The sequence below is a fragment of the Galeopterus variegatus genome, unplaced genomic scaffold (genome assembly GCF_000696425.1).
Source record: "Galeopterus variegatus unplaced genomic scaffold, G_variegatus-3.0.2 Scaffold930, whole genome shotgun sequence".
In the NCBI taxonomy this organism is placed as follows: Eukaryota; Metazoa; Chordata; class Mammalia; order Dermoptera; family Cynocephalidae; genus Galeopterus; species Galeopterus variegatus.
In genome coordinates, this window is record NW_007727041.1 from 167,292 (window position 1) to 189,388 (window position 22,097).

Consider the following 22,097-nt stretch of genomic DNA (forward strand, 5'->3'; position numbering starts at 1 on the left):
ATTTATTCACGTTTTTCATTCATTTTTCTTACTGATTTATTTCTTTTTATACAAAGTATACAAGTTAACATTAATAGATAAAGAATGTGATAATAAAATAAAGAATTCTTGAAGAAAGTTTTTGAAAGAAAGTCCTTGAAAGGCGTTCTTTTACCTTCAATGCTGAAAATTTGTTCTCCTAAAGTCCCAGCCTTTTCTAGTAGAGCAGCTTCATCAGACACATTGAAAAAGTACCTTTCTGTTGGAATACTAGCAATTGCTTTGATTTCTTTTATTAAATTTTTAGTATCAAGGGCATTCCTGTTTAAGTACCCAAGAACCTTGAAAATAGAGGAAGAGGAAAAAAGGTCATTATTGCTGTACTCCAATTTTCCAATTAGTGCTTTCTAGTCTATTTCTGAACACAATAGGCCCTCTGGAGAAGTAAATCAAGCAACATTTCCACAATCATTAATTTGGTTGACAGGACTGAAAATCAGAGTAAAAATTTTCTTCTATATTGAACAATGAACACAATGGGAAAGTGCAGCCTTGAGAAGTGATGCTATAAAGGAACAAAGTCTACTCATCAGATGCACGACAAGTAAAAAGAAAGCCACTTACTGCTATGCCAAACCTCAGTATATTATCCTTGTTGCACTGATCAATCACAGCTTTCAACATTGACCCATCATGTGATTCACCATCAGTTACAACAACCATGACTTTGGTAGCACTTGGTCGCCCACCAGAAGCTGCTGAATAAGCGTAATCTCTGTGGCAGATGAAATTAAAGACTCACCATCAAAAGATGAAGCTAATATGTGAACCTCTGGTTTGAAACAGAAATATGAAACGAGCTTATTCAAGCACAACCCACTGTGACAAAATTTCTCTCCATGTCAATTCTGGTGATATATTTAAATATGTCCTATTGTAGCTTGAAAAGAAACATATAAAAATTTAATCTTGCTTGATGTTAAAAATAATTTCTACGGGTTTCATGGTGTGGGTGTGTGTGTGTGTGTGTGTGTGTGTGTGTGTGTGTGGTGTGTGTGGATGTGTGTGTGCATGTTTGTGTATTTACCCCGGAAATTCTTATCCTTACCTTCTTATAAGAAAATTAAATGTATTACTATTAGTCAACAGATATTACTGTCATAAATTTTACTCATTAAACATGTTTAATTTTTCAATATTTAATTATTTTTTAAAAAGTAATATTTATACATGACCAAAAAAATTCAAGCATTTGGAAAAGTATAAAACAAAAATCTGACACAAAGCCCCTTCTCCAAAAGTAACCACTATGATCAGTTTCTTATGTTTCCTTCTAGAAAATGGTTTATCTAGATGTAATATAGATATATGCATAGTCTATCCCTTAAACTTTTACATGAATGAGGACATACAGTTTTTTTCATTTTGATGGAGATCTTTCCATATCAGCACCTATTAAGCCCTTGTTTCTTCTTTTTTTTTGTCCTTTTTGAGACCAGCCGCACCGCACTCAGCCAGTGAGCGCACCGGTCATCCCTATATAGGATCCGAACCCACGGCGGTAGCGCTGCTGCACTCCCAGCACCACACTCTCCCGAGTGCGCCGCAGGCTCGGTCCCCCTTGTTTCTTTTTTAAAGACTGCAAAATATTTTACTATTTGGAGGCACCATAATTTACTTAACCAGTCCCGCATTATTGGACATTAGTCCATTTCTGACTTTACAATAAATGCTGTAATGAATGTCTCTGCATATATACCTTAGCATACTTTTCAAATGTATCAGAGCAATGAAATTACTGGGACAAAGAATATACATGTTTCAAATTTTGGTAAGTAATGTCAAATTGCCCTTCAAAAATGTCACCAATTTATATTACCATTAGTACAGAAGTTTCTCCACCTCCACTGACAATAAGGATGTTTAAACTTCTTAATTTTTGGTATTTAGGTCAGTGAGAAATAAAATATAATTGTTGTTTTAATATGCATTTTTTAGTAATGAAGGAAGAGTGAATATTTTTATATGTTTAGTAGCCATTTGTATTTCTTTCTCTAAGAACTCAATTTTCTATACCTTTGCCCAATTTTCTTTGTGTTGTTCATCATTTTATTAATGATTAGTAAGATTTCTTTGTTAATAAGGAAAATTACCTCTTGTCATATACATTGTAAATAATTTCCCCAGTTCATTGATCACCTGTTGAATTTTAATGGAATTACTTATGTACAGAAGTTTTGTATTTTTATATAATCAAATCCATTAAACTTTTTCTGTGTGAGCACATCATTTTATTTCCTAAAATGTCTTCTGTACTCTATATTGTAGAATACAGAAATTTGAATTACAGTACTCACATCAGATCTTTTTTGAGTGACTTACTTGTTAGGACACACTATAGATCTCAAATATGATTATAAGGTTTTTGAGGACAGACACTGTGCCTCAAAATTACCTGCAGTATATGGGACAATAAATTGCAACCTCAGACATTCAATAAAACAGTGTGAATGGAAACATGGCAATATTTACTGAAAGAGTGTCAGAATTCTATTCGGTGTTTTAAAGAAAAAGACAAAAAAAAAAAAAGAGAGAAAAAATAAATAGTTGGGTGATTCTCCTAGCAATGAGAAGACTAACTCCTGTCAGCTTGGGAAATAGTGTGGTCAGAGGGAGATAGATGAGAGAGGAGCACAGGAGAGAAAACCAAAGTTTTGAAAAGGCTATACTCTGGGCCGGCCCGGTGGCGTACTGCTACAGTGCGCCGTGTGGGAGTGCGGCGGCGCTCCCGCCGAGGGTTCGGATCCCACATACAGACTGGCTGCTCACTGGCTGAGCAAGGTGCGGGCGCAACACCGAGGGTTGCGATCCCGTTGCCGGTCCCGGTCCGGTACGGGCGCGACACTGAGGGTTGTGATCCGTTGCCGGTCACGAAAAAAGACAAAAAAGGTAAAAAAAAAAAAAAGAAAAGGCTATACTCCTACCTCAACAGACAGTGGCGTTACACTGGAGAAGAAAGCTTGCCAGGTCCCCCGGCTCCTTCCAGGGAAAAAAGCCACACCCATGTTCCCTGCTGAAAACAGGGTCCCTCAGCAGTTTCTAATTCCAGGAATGCCATTTTCTATGCCAACTTATTCTTCCCTAGTCGAGTTTACTAGAACAGGTCGGGCACTTCACCTAATGGCAACCAACCGAGTGACTGGCTATCAGCTTATGAGTGACCTGGCCCAAAAGGATATCTTGATAGAGACAATAAAAATTAACCAAACCGATCAAATCTTCTCTTGTGGAGAATCTGCTTTTGAGACATAAGTGGAGAGTTGCCAGTTGATGGAAGCAGCAAATAAAATATACACATAGAAAAAAGAAGGAGCAGATATAATGGGAAATTCAAAAATAGAAATGACAGGATGTGGTGACTGACCAGATGTGTGATCTAAGGAGGAGGTGGAAAGAATAAAGAAAACCATCAGAGTTTTAGTCTGAGTGGCTGCAGGAATAAGGCAGAGGCATGGATCAAAATGGCCAAGTCCCGAGGAGGGGTAGGGAGAAGAAAAAGGCCAGTTTAAAATATGTCAAATTTGATAAGTGAACCAACACTCCAGATAAAGATATTCAGCATCAGCTGGATGTCTGAGAGAATTCTGAGAGAGTTCAGGGCTGACAGCATCGCAGTGGGTAAACCCCATAGAACTGATGCTGACTCCATGTGAGTGAACACAGCTCCTAAGAGAGAAGGGCTATAGATGAGAGAGGTCTGCTTAATGAAGAAAAAAATAGGAAAAGTAGCCAGAGAAGAGGCAAAAGTTGTTGATACAAAGTTGACAGGGATTCCAGAAGTTTGCGGGTTCAGAATAGCAGTGTTTGTTCATCATTATCAAGTGCTCAGAAGAGCTGGAGAGGATGAGGCTTGGGGCAGGACCACGGTGTTGGGTGGTCAAGGCCATGCTCAGCTAGGGGAGACCTACGGGCTTCCTGGAAGGGGAGGAAGGGAGAATAGACACTTTTGAAAGGATCTAGAAAGAAGGAATGCACAAGATGAAAATGCAGAAAGTGGTTTAAGAGAAGGCAAGCTCATTATCTTCATTTATTTTTTAACAACAGGAAAGTGTTGAACATCTTTTGTAGAGATCTGGTTAAAAGAGAATGAAGATGAAGGAGCTGGAGAAATAGACAAACTGAGGGAAGAATGAGGAGGGAGCTACAGAGTTGTAAAATTCACACTTTGTAATTCACACGGATTGTAGTATGTATAATAAACTCATTCGATTAAATTCAGACTCATAAGATGCTATGGCCCTTGTTAATTTGCATAAAATGCTTCATTAGCTCAATTTGTCTGGAGCTCTGATAAATATTAACAAATAATGACAGACTGCTCCATTTCCTACTGTTTTAACCTAAGGTCTTCTCATTTCATTTATTTCTTGTTAAATCATATAAGAATCATGTAATATAAAAATCCTAGAATCAAATATTTTAACTTCATTTCCCAACTGCCTTCTCAAAGGATTCAAGTCACTGAATACTCAGACTTGTTTTCTTTATTACTTCTGTGTTTAGTGTGGGTACCATTGTTAGTATTTTTCTTTGTCATTTACTTCCTTTTTCTCACATATTAGCACTTTCATGTTATCAAAATATTGGTCTATTAGCATCAAAACTTACCTTGCAAATTGAATTGCTTTGAATGTGTTTGTGAGGTCCCCACCATGTTGGAATGTCTGGGATGTTGCTATGGTCATTTCATCTTTGGTTTTAAAAGTGTTCAAGTTAAACACAACTCTTGGCTCATTGGCATATTGAATTAATCCCACCTTTAAAAGAGTAGAAGTTTGTTAATGGGCTGTCATTAAGTTATAAATAACTTCTATTTAACACATGTGATAAAAATCAAAAGCGCATTTAGACATGGACTAATAGCTTAAAGGAATCCCTTCCAACTTTGTTCTTGATAGCTACTTTTCTTTCAAGGAATGATTCTTTGTTAGAGGTCATCAGTATATAATAGTGGCACTATGGCCAAGAGAGATGATGTGCAATAGCTTATGATTTGGTTCTCAAGAATAACAACTATAGGGCCGGCCCGGTGGCGCACTGCTACAGTGCGCTGCTTGGGAGCGCAGCGGCGCTCCTGCCGAGGGTTCGGATCCCACATACAGACCGGCCGCTCACTGGCTGAGCGAGGTGCGGGCGCAACACCGAGGGTTGCGATCCCGTTGCCGGTCCGGTATGGGCGCGACACTGAGGGTTGCGTTCCATTGCCGGTCACGAAAAAAGACAAAAAGGAAAAAAAAAGAATAACGACTATAGATTTTTAAGCTTTTCCCTGTAATATTTTAATATAGGCAAATATTAGAACAAGGTTTATAACAGGAAGATTAAATGAATATAAATAACCTTTCTAATTACCAATGGATATAAGATTGCAAACAACTATAAGCAATCATAGATGGAAGGTAACATCTCATCAATTGAGAGTAATTATGTAATAACGAATTAGAGCCAAATATAAGAAAGCCAATGTGCTCCTAATCAATGTGATCAATTTGGGCCTATTTATTGTGCTGTGTTTCCTCTGTTATGATCTTCAGCATTTCTGGAGGGGAACTGCTATATATGCATATGGAGCAAGGAGTTTCTGGCCTCCCAAGAAAAATATGATTAGAGAGAATCTTATATGAGAGATCTAAGAGAAAGAACTTCTGAACAAGATGTTCATGGACATTCTCTGAACATTCAGATCAAGAAAGTCACACCCTTCTATTAGCGTGCTTGTTCTTAGGCACTGAACTCATCCTCTAAGCCTAGGAGATAGGGTTTCCAGAATAGGAAGTGGCACTGAGGGGTCAGGGGTAAGAGGCTCTCTGAACCAGAGGTCAGTATGGAAAGAAGGTGGAAGGGGCAATGTCTGGATTTCTGAGTTCAATCTGCTACTTTTTGCTAGGGAGGCAGTAAGCTAGGCACTGGGAAGATGGCAAGAAATATATTCCTGAACCCCTTTCTTTAAAATAAGATGTAAGACCTGAGAGAGAGTAAAGGATCAAAAATAACTCTGAGGATTTCAAAGTCTGATACTAGAGGAAGATGATAATAAACCCATGACACAACTCCAGGACTTCTGGTGTGAGAAAGGGGAAGGATTTAAAGAAATGTGGTATATTAGGACTCACAGAAAGGTCAAATTTAGTTTGTAAGAAAAGAGACTGAGTTAAATCACTTCTAGAGATGTAGGAAGACACAGAAGAGGAGGTCATACTATATTAAAGACTGTTAAATAAAGTAAGTCATGTTACGAGGGGTAATTCATTTAGAGGCAGAGAAAATAAGCAGATGCATGTGAAAGCTTCTCTTATGAGGGCCCTTAATAGTGGTACTCTCTAGAAATCAGTGCTATCAGCACCGCACTCTCTCGAGTGAGCCACGGGCCGGCCCCTAGAAATCAGTGCTATGACTAGTCTTATTATCAGAATTTTCTGGCAAAAACTCACAGTAAAACTTTCAATTTTCAGCAGGCATTAATGTCGTCTTGGTATTGAAAAGTGACCTCAATGGGAAAAATGTGTAACAATATCTTACAATACTATATAGGAAAGCAGAAAAGCAAATTTCAATAAAGATAACTACAAAGCATTTAGGGAAAAATATTCTAACAATTGTTACCAGATGTTGGACACTGGATTATCAGATGCAATCTAAGAACATTCGAGGGTACTTCAGAAAGTTCATGGAGAGGTTGTATTGTCTTTTAATTCTATTTTTCCACAAACTTTTTCAAGTACCTTTGTATACTGATAACTCTAAATTGATCCCCGCTGATGTTGGTTCAGTGTGCTGGTACAACCAGAATGACCCATGAAATAGAGGATCCAATAAGAAAGGGGAAAAAAACAAAACAAAACCCCAACAAACCAAAAAAGCAAGAACTGTACTTTTAAAATAAATGCTATTCAGTCTTGTTACAGAAGCTTAAAGCTTCTGCTCCTGAGTTTTGGTTGCCTCCCTCAAGAAGGTATAAATGCAAATTAATGACTTAAAACAGAGAGCTATATCAAATTATTGAAACCACTTGTCCTGTGTAAAATATGATAGGCTGGACTTTATGATAAAAGACTATAAAATAATAAACGGAGGATTCATGTTTAGTGACTTATTCATCAAAATCCCAGAATTCAAAGAAAATTGTTTTACCAGAAAAAAGTAAACAGAATAAATTCATTATTAGTCCTAATGGACATAAAGAAAAATATGAAAATACATATTGAATTTTCAAAAGTGTTAATAAACTTGTGTTACAGGGGCAAAAATAGGCAACTAAAAGGGGATTAAAATGTTATATCCCATACCCTTGTTGTCTGTGTCAGAAATAGAACTCTAAAGTCAAAAGCCCAGCATTGGACAAACTCATAGGTTAGAATAACCCAACATAGTACAAGTTTCAGTTAACTTTCAAGGTTATCACTGAGTGCATTTAATATGGGATTTGACAAATGCAAAAATTAAGACTTCATATCTAACAACATTTTCTCAGAAAGAAAGCCATAGGCTAGTTTATGTATTACTGATGTCCATACCTGTGTCTTTGTGGGGCCTATATCTAGGCCTTGTACAAATTTTTCCAAAAAATTCTTTACTGCTTCCCAGGGATAAATGCTGTTTGATTCATCGCATACAACCACAACATCTATGAGGGAAGGGCAGGCTACATAGAAAAAGATGAAAAATGCAGATTTCTCTAGGTAAGTCAAACTTTATACCACATAAACATGAGACTTGAGGGCTTCAGCAGCCCTTGTTGGTAAATTTTTCCCCCCTCCTTTAAACATAAGGCACTGCTCAGACCTTCTACACACCCATAACTTACTCTGAACTGCAGGTGAAAAGCTGGCCAGGAGCTGAAAATCGGGACTGACGTCAGAACAAACCCCAGTCGTGTAATACTGACTTCCACACTGCTGTGCCCACAGAGGACCACACGTCTTCAAAGAAACAAGAAAATGGTAAATGGGAACACACAGAACATGCTAACCCTCTACTTCTCTGTAGAACTCAGACATTTCTATTCTTTTCAAAATACTTGGAATTGTCAACTCTTGCAACTAACAAGTCAAAAATGCCTTTGGATGAGAGTTCACTGGGACAAGCAGACATGATGGAGAAGGTGGCAGAGGCTCTGTGCCCAGTGGCAGGCCCCCAGGGGGAGGGGACAAGACTGGCAAGGGACAGATGTCAGTAATGGAAAGAGCCCATCAGGTCGCCCTCCAAGCTAGAGGAAAGGGGTGCCTTTCTTCCAGAGAACACCCAGGAGGAAAAGAGTGCAAAATTCATTTTTTGTCTCAGGTGCTTTATCTGTAAAATGGGGATAATCATACCTCCTATCTTTTAAGGTTGTTGTGAAGATTAGATGGGTCTATAAATATAAAACACTTACAACAGTGCCAGATATACAGCAAGTGCTATATAATTGTTAGACAGCATCACTATCCTTGTTATCACTGAGCATCAGTTTCCTCCTGCCCGTTCACACTACTCAGCAGAACCATAAACCCAAAGGCCTCCCAGGGCCTGGCAGGAGCCCTCGCAAGGTGCTCAGGGCCAGTATAGACACCAGGGTGAATGAAGAACCCATGCCTTATGGTCATGGGCAGGTTACTATGGTTCCTGCTCACCCACTGCTGTGAAACAGGCCTTGTGTTGACAGATTCTTCAATTTTTCAAGCAGAGTCAGAGAGGACAAATTTTGTATGCAAAGTAACAGATTTAAAAACACTCTGTATGCTAAACAAACACAAAGGAGGCTCATTGACTGCTGGTTTTTAACTTTGCTGTGAAGTATCTCCTTACTTCCAGAACTTCAAAAACCCCCCACTACCACTCTCTAATTTATTTCAGCCACCAAAGCTGGCTGGCATTTGTCTCCTTGCCCACACCATACATTATCCAATTCTTAATATCTCCATTAATGGCATCTCAATTCTCTCCTTTTCAGCAGCCCTTGAATGCCAAGAACTCCTGATTAAGTCATGATTAAATCACATGGGAAATATTAGATTGAATAATATTAAAAGTGGTAGATGAAAAAGGAGAAAAGTGAGAAACAGAAATCTTGTAAAGATTTGAAAAAATATCTGCAAAGCTTAACATTACGTAAAGCTGTTGATCAGTCATTAAAACTAAACAGAAGAGTGGGGACTTGCAAGAAGCAATTGGAAAAACAAAAGGGAATTTATTTGACCCAGTTTAACTGTTGGTAGCTCAAAGGGGAAGCAGCTGGTCATATTTCATGCTCAATGAACAAAGCACAGTTTTCCCCTATAAAAATGGTTCATTTTGCCAATTAGTTAGCAGAAAATCATTATTGATACCTTTGGTTAGTTTATTTTACCAATTACTGATTCCTATATCCTAAATTCCTATATCTCCATTCCTAAGTTGTTTTTTTAAACTTTTTTTTATCACCTTGGAAAATAACTCATGAAGTATTCAAGATTTTTTTTTGTTTTAAAAGCAATGGAAAACAGCATTAAAAAGTTGAAATTAGAATATGCCAATTGTTAATGCCAGAACTACATTCCTTCTTTAAGCCCAGAACTTAAGAAGGTTCAAAAAAATGTGATGATTGTCAGTCTTTTCCACTTAATTCTTTAGAGTATCTTATGATTTTGACCTTTTAGGTATGTAAAGGAAATTTTGACTCTCTCTCTCTCTCTCTCTCTTCTTTTCTTTTTCTTCTTCTTTTTTCTCTCTCTCCCCCCTCCCTCTCTGCTCATTACATCGACAAATTAATCTCTCAATTTCTATTGCAATTTTCTTTTACTTTATTTATCTGGAGTTACAGATTAAAAATTCTGAGGTACATACTATAATCACTAAATCTCAATATGTTTCTCTTTCTGATTTATTCAAACTTAAAAACAAACAAGCACACAAAAGAAGAAAGTAATGTTATTACAAAGACTTGAATATCATAAACCATGAAGATTCATTGCAATATTCATTTATGCACTGATGTAACACATATTATAAGCAGTATTTAATTTACTTAATGATAGCAAAGTCATCTGAAAACTAATACCTGTTAGTAAAAACAGGATGACATTGTTCAAAATTGATTCCAGTTTTAGAATAATCCAGTTATAAAACACAGGCTTTTAAGTTAGCATGTCAATGGTACAGATAAAACCAATGTGAAATTAAATTAGGCTTTCCAAGGAAGTTTTAGCAGGACTATACAACCAGAATATACCTATATGAGCTGGTGAACATTGCAAATAAGATTTTTTATGTGCCTTTAAGCTTTTTTTTTTTTTTTGTATGTGGTGGTTTTCATGTTTTTATAGTTAGATCTTTTCAACAATTTCCTATACTATTTCTTTCATTAATTCTAATCTCAGAAATTCTTCCCTCCTTCAGAAAATTTCCATTTTGGGGCCGACCTTGTGGCTCACTTGGGAGAGTGCGGCGCTGGGAGCGCAGTGGTGCTCCCGCCCCGGGTTCGGATCCTATATAGGGGTGGCTGGTGCGCTCACTGGCTGAGTGCGGTCACAAAAAAAAAAAAAAAAAAAAAAAGGAAAGAAAATTTCCATTTTGTTCTAGTTTTTTATATGAGCTCTTTAATTCACTTGAAAAGCCTATTTGGATATGCAAACTATTAACCAATTAATTGTCCCCAGACCACTTGTTAAATAGGGCATTCCATTTCACTGATTTGTGATGTCTTCTCATAGCATTTTAGAAATGAAATGAGGGTAAACGCTGACATGCAGTAAGATGAGACACCTCACCATGACTTAAATAATATCAGATGAACCAACGGTTTCAGGAAATGATTAAAAACAAAAATACCTCTTAGCTTTGAAGCCTGCTTTCGGAATTAGCAGTACCTATCTTGAATGTTCCTACAGGAAGTAGAAATGAGACCTGGGATTCTGCTGCCATCAACAAATACTAAGTACACTCTCCAGGGGCAAAGAATTAGTGTTCCTTTTGCTCCCTTTTTTCAAGACCTTCCGTGGCAATGGTTTTGCTGAATATCATGAGAAGTCCACAGGTCAACAGAATGTTACTTTATTTTACAAATCCGAATAGTATAATGTATCAAAAAACAAGCTCTAACATTTAAACCTCAAGATCTGATTTGATGGGAAGGACTGTGAGAAGACACTGACTACATACTTTCTCGAAAAAAATGAAGATTTCAAAAGAAAACACTCACGAGAAACCCTCCGGTTCCCACGTTCCTTGTGAGGGTCAAGCCCAGGCTCATGTTGGTTTTCATCTCTGTGACATTTGGAATGCTTGTAGAAGCTATCAAAGGAAAAAAAGATTTTAAAAGGTGATTAAATCTTCACTGTTTACTCATAGTTGTTAAACAAACAAACAAACAAACCATGTACACCCATGTTTATATATAGCACTGAATTTCGGGCCATATATCCAGGTGCTTGAAATATACAATGAAGTGGAGGGAAATGAGCTGTCTTCACTGATCCAGGAACTCAGTTTAATGTGTGAAGCTGCAGAGTGTAACATATTTGGGGTGGGCTCTGGAGAGGGCATGACTGTTAGGAATTTAATTTTTTTACAAACAATGTGCTGGTCAAAGAAAACACATCTGAGGACGTCATTTGTTCCCTCTGCCACATCTGCTCTTTACAAAGTCATGGTGGTTCTATCTAATGCTTTCTTTTCTGGATCAGTGAAGATATCCTTAAAGTGTCATGAAGAATGCCCTATTTTAGAATCTGGCTCAAAGCAATAGTGGGTGAATTTTAAAAGGAAATATTGAGGCTAGCCATGTAAAATAATGAATTTCTCCAACCTCCTCTCTCCCATTGAACTGGGGCATATTAAGTTCTCTAATCTCTGCCAAGTCATCATTGCCACTTTCATCTATCCTTCCCTCATTTCCCAGGGCAACTGTTGTAAAACTTCACCCTTCTTCTCAAGCCTCCTGCCTCATCCCAGGTCCCACCACTCTTGGTGAGTAACCCGGCTACTGCAGAGAAGACGAATCACATTCTCGGGGGTAATCTTGACTACTCTCATGATTATGGGAAGGTCATTCTTACATCTTCTACTTCTCTCCTTCCTTTGTGTCTTAGAGAAAGGAGCAATCTTTCTAAGACACATTTCTTCAGGTACTAGTGACATTAATTCCATCCAGTTAACTCTATCCTTGACTAATAGTCATTTCCTTTTTACCACCTCCTGCCATGCTTTCTCCAAGTAGGATCATCTCCTTTTTACTAGAAACATCTTCTCTTAACCCTGCTATCCTACAGAACTGTTTTTCCCAGCTGTCCTTCACCGCTCAACTTCCAGAAATGGAGGCTGACTTCTACTCCTTGGACTTGTTCACTGCTCACCCACTCCTAAATTCTTTGTTATACATTTTCTCCCCACAACACTACTGGATTTACACACTAGCTGAGTAAGTTACACAAAAAATAATCTGCTAGAGTGCAGAAAAAACATTAAAAGTTCTATGTGCATGTTTTTATTCTTTTAAATTTATTTTAATATAAATGTACTATTAGAAAGATAATATGCACTTACATAGCTTTAAAAAATAATAAAAATATATAATTAAGAATGAATGTTCAAAAGCAGAGGGTGACATGATACATTTGGAGGGATATAATAAAACTTTTAAACTATAATAAAAATTCTGAAACTCACTTCTAAAGTATATATTTTATTGTTAAAAAATATATATATATATGGTAAGTGTTCAAAATGTTTGGAGAGCACTGATGTAGATCACCCAAAACCTCCTTAAATAAGCTGAAGATCTTTACTCAGGCCTCACACCCTTCGCCCTCTGTAGCATTTAACACCAATGATAATCCTTCCATGTCACTGAAAATATTTAAGCCCTTAATAAGTGCAACAAATTATGCTAGAAATTAGGTTTGCGACATATGTGAGAAGCGCTCCTTCCCTGTTTCCAAGTCTTTTTTTGAAACTCTTCTTTCCCTTGATTTCCAAAACACTGTATTTTCCTAATTCATGTCTTAATTCTTCAGGAGAGCTCTAACTCCTTAGTGCTGGCCTTTTTTTTTTTTTTTTTGGATGCTGCTGCTGCTGACGTGATGATAGAATTGAGTGACTTCTCACTTACATCAGGAAATATTGTGTGGAAATATGTATCACTCATTTAGCTTTCTAGTTTTACACATTTAGTAATGTTTTGCATTAATAGAAGGCAACTGAGATGTGGATTAGAACAGCAAATAATGCCAATTGTGGGTTTTTAAAATTAGAATGCAATCATCAAGACATAATCGAAACCACAGAGTGTTTCTTGATACCTCCGAACTCAGCCTTCGTACTGGTATTTCTATTCTTAATGGTTTGATTTGAGGAGAGGAGGGATAAATATGGATAGCCTCAAATTTCTGCAAGTAATCAGTGAAATAATCCTAAACGTTTATGGAAATCTGTCCATGGTCTGGGGCTAGACGGTTCAGGAGGCAGCACATTTCCTATGCATCTTGTTAAATCAGGTCTTCAAACTCTTTGGGAAATTTGGATACAACTGGGCTCCATATGATTAAAGAGATAAAGGCAAAAAAGCTATCTATATTTCTTTAAGACAGAACAATGACTACTATGTCTATAATTTTTCAGCTGAGTACATAATAAGTGAGATTTTGCTATCTGTAAAAAATCACATTGCTAATTACAACTTACTTTGCAAATTCAGTTTTTCACACGTAGCAGTGGATAAGTCAACAGGACATTTATACACATCTCCCATTCGGTTCTCAGGAAAGCCACTCCACGGTGAACCAACCAGTAACCTAGAAATAGAATTTTTTTTTTATTAGAGATAAAATGTTAAGTATACTGTCCTAAAGAAAAAACTGAGCACAAAACAGTGAAAAACACATTTAACTTCCTTTTTTTATTAGTGAATAGGTCATATTTGTTCAGCTATAATTTGACCTGTTTTCTTTCCTCTTAACTGATCAAGATCCTTGATAATGTCTACAACAGAGCTGCTGTGCCACACACCCTTGGAGGTCTCTCTAAAGCAGTGCTGTTCAATAGAGACATGAGTATAATGCAAACCAGGAATGTGAGCTACATATGTAATTTAAAGTTTTCTAGTAATCAGCCATGGTAATAAAATAAAAAGCAGCAGGTGAAATTAATTTTAATAATATTTACTCAATACTATATTTAAGATTTAATTAATTCAACATCTCCAAACTAGCATGTAGTCAGTATAAAAACTGTTAATGAGCTATTTGACATTTCTTTTTCCCTACCTAAGTGTTTGAAATTCAGTGTACATTTTATACTGAGAGCACATCTCAATATGGAAAAGTAACATCTCAAGTGCTCAATAGACACATGTGGCTAGTGGTCAGCACATCTCTAAAGAATGAAACAATATAAAAACCAAGAGCAAAAACTGATATTTGCTGAGTGCTTTCTATGTCCTCAGCACTTTATCATATATGAACTCATTTAGGGAGCAGATGAGTTATCTAAGTGGATTCATGATTATTGTCTTTTTAAGGGGATACTTAGCAAAAATACATAAAGATATTAAGAGACTCTCCTTATGTGTAATAATGTGCATACATTATAATACAGGATGAGACTGGTGCTCATATCCTTCCTTTGGTTAGTTTCACTTCCGACAGAGTTTCTCCAACTAGAGACTGCACGTTTCACTGCAGAAGCCCTCACCTGACATTTCTGATTTCAGAATATTGGATAGAAAAAGCCCATGTAACAGCTTTATCTTTAGAAACTGTAGCATGTTAATTACTCAGCAACATTCAGTTACTTAGAAAGCATATGCTTCGATGTTTTTTCTTGTCAAAGTTGGGGAGTATTAGACATTTAAATTCTTTCATGACCCTTCTGTATAAATATTTTATCATTATCAATTAAACAGCATGTGCCCCATGCTAAGTGCTATAGTGCACAAAAAGACTAAGGTGGACTCCTGTCTATTAAATCTAGTAAAACTGTTTTAAACACATGACAAGTAAAGTAGTTGTACAAAAGAACTGAAAGATATGGTTAGTTCCTCTGTGAAACAAACATTCAAATGGCCAAAGGATGCAAAAAGGGACATTGAAGGATAAAGGTTACAGACAGCACTTTTAGCAAAGGGAATAGCATGAACAATCCTGGGAGGAGGAAAATAGATTATTTTGAAAGACAATTAGCTTCTCCCCTTGTTCATCTTGCAAAATTATTCTCAAATTAATACCTTACTGAGCATTCTAGAATACTTTAATTCAGCTGACTTTAAGGTTGGAGTTGAAAGATTTTTGTCTCTTTGTAGCAGATGATATAGCATAATTTGCCTATTAAAATATTACCCATAGTATTACAATAGTATCAGGCACGTAAGGATTTTGAAAAAGATAGAAATCTGGATATTGGATGTTAGTAAGTTCCAACATCTGCTTTAACAGAGGGAGGGAATCAGTGGCAGGATTTGGAATGCAGGTATGAGCATATCTGATGGTCAAATTCATGACAACTCAGAGGAAATTAAGAGCCTTATGAAGACTTTGTACCATGAAAATTATTCTCCAGTGGCTTGATTTTCTCTGTCTGTAAAGTCTTCTGTCTTTCTTCATAGTGGGACTACAGAGGCTACCTGTGATTTCCGTGTGCTGGACCCATCGTAAAGTGTAAAGGAAGACAGGGATAATCTGGCCCTTGCTTTCTTCTCCAACTCTGTTTCTTTCCATGCACCTTTTTGAAACTCTTTGGGTCACACTGATCTCAGATCCTCCTCCAAATCAGTCTCTTTTGCTTCCAAATCTTCACATGTGCTAAAGTTCAACTCAATAGTTAGGTCTCCTATTAGACATCACTCCCTCCAAGAAGTCCCTCTGGCTCTTCCAAACATGGACAAGGTGCCTTTCCTGAGTACATCTGTAGTCTCTAATTTTTCTCCATCCCATTTTTTAATCATATTGCCCACTAACTGCCTGCCTACTGACTAAATCTCCCACTAGAAAGGAAAGGTATGTGAGGTCTAGGAATTCTGTGCCTGTAGCACTGAATATTTGTTGAACAAATGAATGAAAAAAATAAACAAACAAATGAGTAGATGGTTCTACATTATTATTTAAAAGGATTTCCTTTGTTGAGGAAAAGTTACTGTTGGGAAAATAGAATAATTTAATCAGGCCCCATCGCCTTAGGTCTGGTTGGGGGTGGTGTGGTGCATTCTTTGTAAACAAGTTGTGTGTGAGTGGAGTTAGTGCACATGCACAGCACCACGGTCTCGGCTGCTGTTGACTGCCTTGGGCATCCCTTCTGCATGGCTATGCTCTTGAACCAGTGGCTCCAAGGACCTTTTTGCCAGTTATCTAGCTCATAGACCTGCGTGTGAAGGGTTTGTGACCCAGGCTGGACAATGGGCATTAGGGGTCTGTGAGCTCCAGACCCAGCCCTAGCTCGACAATTGGCAGGATTACAGGTGGGTAAAAGAGCTTGACAATTGGCGTAGTCTGCGACAGGATTCTGAGCAAGTACAGGAGCCAAAATCCCTTGAAAGAAGAAGGAAATGTGGCTACTTTTGAATATGCTCTGCCCTATGACTACCTTCCTGTTGACTGGGATCTGGTTGCTGCTCACTGTATTGCAAGGATGCATAGACCAGGCACTATGGCAGAAAACCCCTTGGGAATGGGAGGAAATGTGGCTATCCTGAGCATGTGGTGCCCAGTGGCCACTTTTCTGCTGACTAGAGCCTGGCTGCTGCTCACTATGATGCAAACTGATCAAGATTTGTGGCAGAAAACAGAGTTGTTGGCGGATGATGTACAGCTACTGGAAGATTCGAAGCTAAAAGCAGAGTTGTTGGAAGCATGGATAAACGTCCTGGAGGACAACGTGCAGCAACTGGCCACTCCTGCTTCTCACACCAGGGAGAACGACGAACCTGGTGGTGAGTTGGGGGAGACTGTGCGTCTCCAGGCACGACCTGTTGTGCACAAGAAATTGAGGCAGAAGCAGCCTATGGGACTGGATGGACAACCGGTGCGTGATCCACAGGTGACCCAGTTCACCACCTATGTCCTGTACATACAGGTTGAACTGGTTGACTTGGGGAGACAGTTCAGGCAGAAACATGGGGAGACCCTGGCTGCTTGGCTGTTATGGTTATGGGTATGCTCTGGTGAGGAGATGGAGAAGTTGGCCTCCATTACCATACACCTGACCCTGAGGCAATGGCTGCAGAATAGCTGCAGATATGCACAAGGGCCAGGTAATCACTCCTTGATGGACTGGGTGATGCACCTTCCCAAACTGTGTGGACAAATGCTGGAGAACTGCCCAAGACCATTAGTAAATGGCAAACATATACTGAGCTGGTCCAAATTATTCGAGAGCTGGGGATGCAGCAGTCCATGTTTAATGTGAACACTCGTGGCCCAGACGATGAAAATTTTACAGGCAGCATGAGAGACATAGTGCTGCAAAATGCCCCATCAACATCCTTTGGGTCACTGATGGCCATACTGGCCCCATACATTGGTCATCCTATACATGAGGTAATGGCTATGATAGCCAGTTTGGGTGAAGTAGAGGATAGAAGACAAGCAAAAGAAGTCCAGAAGGTGGCTAAGACCCAACCCCCAAGAAATGCTTGGGATTTTATCCCGAAGGGACCAAGCAAGACTAGCCATAAGCAGATGTGGCTTGACTTGCTTGCAGCAGGGGTTGATAGCAAGAAAATTGACCAGCAGCTAAATGCGGTCCTGTTTGCCTTGTGGCAGCGATTATGCCCTGAACAGCATTTCACCAAATGTCAGGAAACAGGTAGCAAGGTATGCTCAGTGGGTTTAAAAGATTTTTTGGTTGCTCCCGAGGATGCGAGTGAACTGTTCCATTTTGATTAGGGAGCAGGCCAAGGTGCTCATCTTGGGGGCAAGCGAGGACCCGAGGCCTCATGTTGAATTGGCAATACACTGGTCAAGGACTAATGTGCCGTGTGTTTTGGCATTGGTGGATACAGATGCAGAATGTAGCCTGATATATGGCAATCCAGATAAGTTTCCAGGGGTCACAGCTCATATAGATGGCTATGGAGGACATACAATTGAGGTCAAAGCCGTGTCATTGCCATTGAGCATAGGAAGATTACGTCCTTCTGCATATACTGTATATGTAGCCCCCGTAGCTGAATACATCTTGGGTATGGATGTACTTTATGGCTTGCAGTTGCAAACAACAGTTGGAGCGTTTCGGCTGCAAGTATGGACAGTAAAGCCTGTGTTACAAGGACATGCTAAACATGACCCACAGGTGTTACCCAAGCCAAGACATTTGGTTAATGTAAAGCAGTATTGCCTACCAGGACATGCAGAGATAAGTGCCACTACATTGGAGTTAGAAAAAGTTGGCATTATTTGTCCAGCTCATAGCCCATTTAATGCTTCAGTATGGCCAGTGAAAAAGCCTGACGGTACTTGGAGAATGACTGTAGATTATCGAGAACTGAACAAAGTAGAGCCTCCTTTGCGTGCAGCCGTGCCTTCAGTTCATAACTTGATGGATCAGCTGACAACTCAGCTGGGAACTTATCATTATGTATTGGACCTTGCAAATGCTTTTTTCTCTACTTTAATCTCGGCTGATAGTCAAGATCAGTTCGCCTTCACCTGAGAAGGAAGACAGTGGACCTTTCAAGTATTGCCCCAAGGTTATCTGTATAGCCCAACCATCTGTCATGGTTTGGTGGCTGGGGGCCTAGCCGGGTGGACTAGGCCCAGCACGGACACAATGTTTCACTACATTGATGATGTGTTACTAACCTCTGATTCTCTTATAGATTTAACCCAGGCAGCTCCAATGCTGTTAAGTCATTTGGAACAATGTGGGTGGGCCATGAATACAGCCAAAGTGCAAGGACCTGGGCTGTCAGTCAAATTCCTAGGAGTGGTCTGGTTGGGAAGGTGAGGGTCATCCCAGAAGCTATTATAGATAAGATACAGACATACCTTCGACCCACATGGTAGCTCAGCTACAGACATATTTGAGACTTTGGGGTTATTAGAGAGCTTTTGTGCCCCATATGGCCCAAATGGCATGCCCACTATATGCATTAACAAAGAAAGGAGCCCCCTGGGATTGGACTGAGGAAATAGAACAGGCTTATTGGGCTACAAAAAGGGCAATACAGCAAGTATAGGTTTTACAAGTGGCCGACCCCACTAAGCCTTTTGAGTTAGATGTACGCATAACCCAGGTGGGGTTAGGATGGGGTTTGTGGCAGAGACAGGACCGATAATGCACACGTGTAGGATTCTGGTCTCAGTTCTGGAAGGGCGCTGAAGTGTGCTACACCCTAATAAAAAAGTAGTTAGCAGCTGTGTATTCTGCCTTGACAGCCACTGAAGCTATCACAGGAACTGCCAAAGTCCTAGCAAGGACGACATACCCCATAACAGGTTGGCTGCACACGTGGGCAACCAACCATAAAAAAGGTGTAGCTCAGACTCCCACTCTGTCTAAATGGGGAGCATATATAGAACTAAGAAGCACTGTGTCAATGAGTCCTCTGTCCAAAGAGTTGCAAACTGTGCTAGGCCCAGTAGAGGTTGTGGAGGAAACTTTGACACAACCCTTACCCATGGAGGTGGAGGCTACACCTTTCCATGAGGGACAGGGACCTATCACAGAACAGTCTTGGTATACAGATGGCTCTAGCATGGGACCCTCAGCATCATGGACAGTTGTTGCTGTCCAGCCCTTAACAGATACTATGTGGTATGAAAATGGCACAGGGCAAAGCAGTCAATGGGCTGAATTGAGAGCAGTACGGATGGTGATAAAAAATGAGCCTGGGCCATTAACCATCTGTACTGACTGCTGGGCTGTGTACAAAGGTTTAACCCTTTGGATCTCTACTTGGAAATATCAATGGGGGATGGTAGGCCACTGACCCCTGTGGGGACAAGCCATGTGGCAAGAGTTATGGGAATTGGGGCTTGAGAAAGAAGAAACTCTTTTCCATGTCACAGGACACTTCCCCTTAACCAGTCCAGGAAATGATGAAGCTGATGCCTTAGCTAAGGTAAGATGGCTGGAAAAAGCCCCAGCTACTATGTAGCCCAGTGGTTACACCGATGAATGCAGCATGCTGGCAGTGAAACCATGTGGATGGTGGCTCAAAGATGGGCCTTGCCTATAAAATGGGAAGATGTAGTGAAGGCCTGTCATGGCTGTCCAGTGTGTGTTCAAGAGAGTCTACACACCTGGCAGGTGCCCCATATAGACAGGTAAATAACTTGAGGAAGGGTGCCCATGACTCGATGGCAAGTGGACTTTGTCGGACCACTGCCAAGGTCAGAGAATTTCAGATACATCTTCACTGCTGTTGATACGGCTACTGGTCTTCTGTTTGTATGGCCTTGTAAGGCCCCAGACCAGGTAAACACTGTGAAGGCACTGAATAGCCTTATGGCTATGTATGGTCGGCCTGTAGTTATAGAAAGTGATAATGGAACTCACTTTACTGGACATGGGGTTCAGAGGTGGGCTTCCCAGTTGTCAATTCAGTGGAAGTTACATGTGCCATATCATCCCCAGGCAGTGGAAATGACTGAACGGTACAATGGTCTTTTAAAAAAAGTGACTAAGGCTAATTACCTAACCCCTATCCCTGAAAGGGTGGACATGTTGATTATGGCCGACAGTCAGAATTCTAAATGAGAGACCCTGCAAGGGTGGACCCTCTCCAGTGGAAGGTCTGTTGCATAGGGCTGCAGCACTTATACAACTGCAAGTCACTACTAAAGATAAGCTTTTGAAGCCAGGATATGGCAAGAATGGAAGGATATGGCAAGAATGGAAATGTTCTCTTACCGACCCCAACCTGTTTGCAACAGGGACAGACAGTACAATGGGAATGGTTTTGGAGAATACAAGCCCTCCATATACACTGGGTAGGTTTAATAGGGCCTTGGGGAAAAGGATTAGAGGAAGACTTGGAGTTTCACCTTGGGTGACAAGTACCTGGCCTCCTCGAGTAAAGGTAACGTGGCCTGGAACAGGTAAGTGCTCTATTCCAAAGGGCACATTTGTATTATCATTATAGCCAGTTATGAGTTCCCCTATACTGTTACATGTAGAACCTACAGATCCAACAGTGTTAGCAGATAAAGTACGGTATCATAAGCCAGGTAAGATACCTATTCCTGCAACCATCCTTTCTCAGGATGGCAAACTAGCATGTATCTTACCGGAGAGGCGAGAACTCCCCCTATTGGTACCAATAACCCCTCTATCTTTTCACCTGTAGTGTTCTGGCTGCAGGCACTGCACCAGAGTCACGTGATCTGTGTGTTGGCCTACTGAATGTGTGTTGAACTTCCCATCAGTATGAATGCAGGATTCCCATGGAGAATCACACCAATGATGACTACTAACTGGACATATGTGGCTAATAGTTAAAAGGACAGAACTACAAGCCTTAAGGCATATTGAACTGGCAATAGGTTATGTAAATGTAAGGGTCATTTATCCTCACTAAAGGAACACCACGGAAGATTCTGAACGTGTAGATTGTATGGCGAGGGTGGATTGTTGGGAAAATAGAATAATTTAATCAGGCCCTCTCGCCTTTGGTCCAGTTGGGTATAGTTCATTCTTTGTAACTGAGTTGTGTGTGGGTGGAGTTAGTGTGCATGCGCGGCACCTCAGTCTTGGGTGGCATTGACTGCCTTGGGCGTCTGCTCCGTGCAGCCATGCTCTCAAACCTACAGCTCCAAGGACCTTTTTGCTGGTTACCTAGCTCATAGACCTGCATGTGAAGGGTTTGTGACCCAGGCTGGACAACGGGCTTGAGAGGTCTGTGAGCTCCAGACCCAGCCCTAGCTTGACAGTTACGTAAAAAGAAAATCCCTAATTCTGTTCTTATTAAACAACATGTTTTTTATTTTTTGTCCAAGTTAAAAAAACAAACAAAAAAAATTTAAAAAATCAACCAAGTTGAGAGGAAAGCATGATACTTATATTACTCTGTCAGCTACTCCAGATTCAGCCTCCCTATATTTACTATGTATTAACTTGTTTTATCTTTTAAACAAAAACTGACCGTGGAGTCTGTGTAGAGAACAAAATAACAC

The 22,097-nt window shown here is 39.7% G+C and overlaps 1 protein-coding gene across 1 annotated transcript in view; it reads right to left on the bottom strand.

The window, feature by feature from the left end:
- The window catches only part of ITGA2 (integrin, alpha 2 (CD49B, alpha 2 subunit of VLA-2 receptor)), a 100,383-nt gene that overhangs the window by 33,348 nt on the left and 44,938 nt on the right, over positions 1 to 22,097 (bottom strand). Inside the window, exons 3-9 of the mRNA XM_008573525.1 lie at positions 13,675 to 13,784; positions 11,195 to 11,286; positions 7,844 to 7,958; positions 7,554 to 7,681; positions 4,648 to 4,796; positions 604 to 754; positions 155 to 320 (exon numbers count right to left, since the gene is read on the bottom strand). Coding sequence (XP_008571747.1) covers positions 155 to 320; positions 604 to 754; positions 4,648 to 4,796; positions 7,554 to 7,681; positions 7,844 to 7,958; positions 11,195 to 11,286; positions 13,675 to 13,784 — 911 coding nt within the window. The remainder of the gene's footprint in view (positions 1 to 154; positions 321 to 603; positions 755 to 4,647; positions 4,797 to 7,553; positions 7,682 to 7,843; positions 7,959 to 11,194; positions 11,287 to 13,674; positions 13,785 to 22,097) is intronic.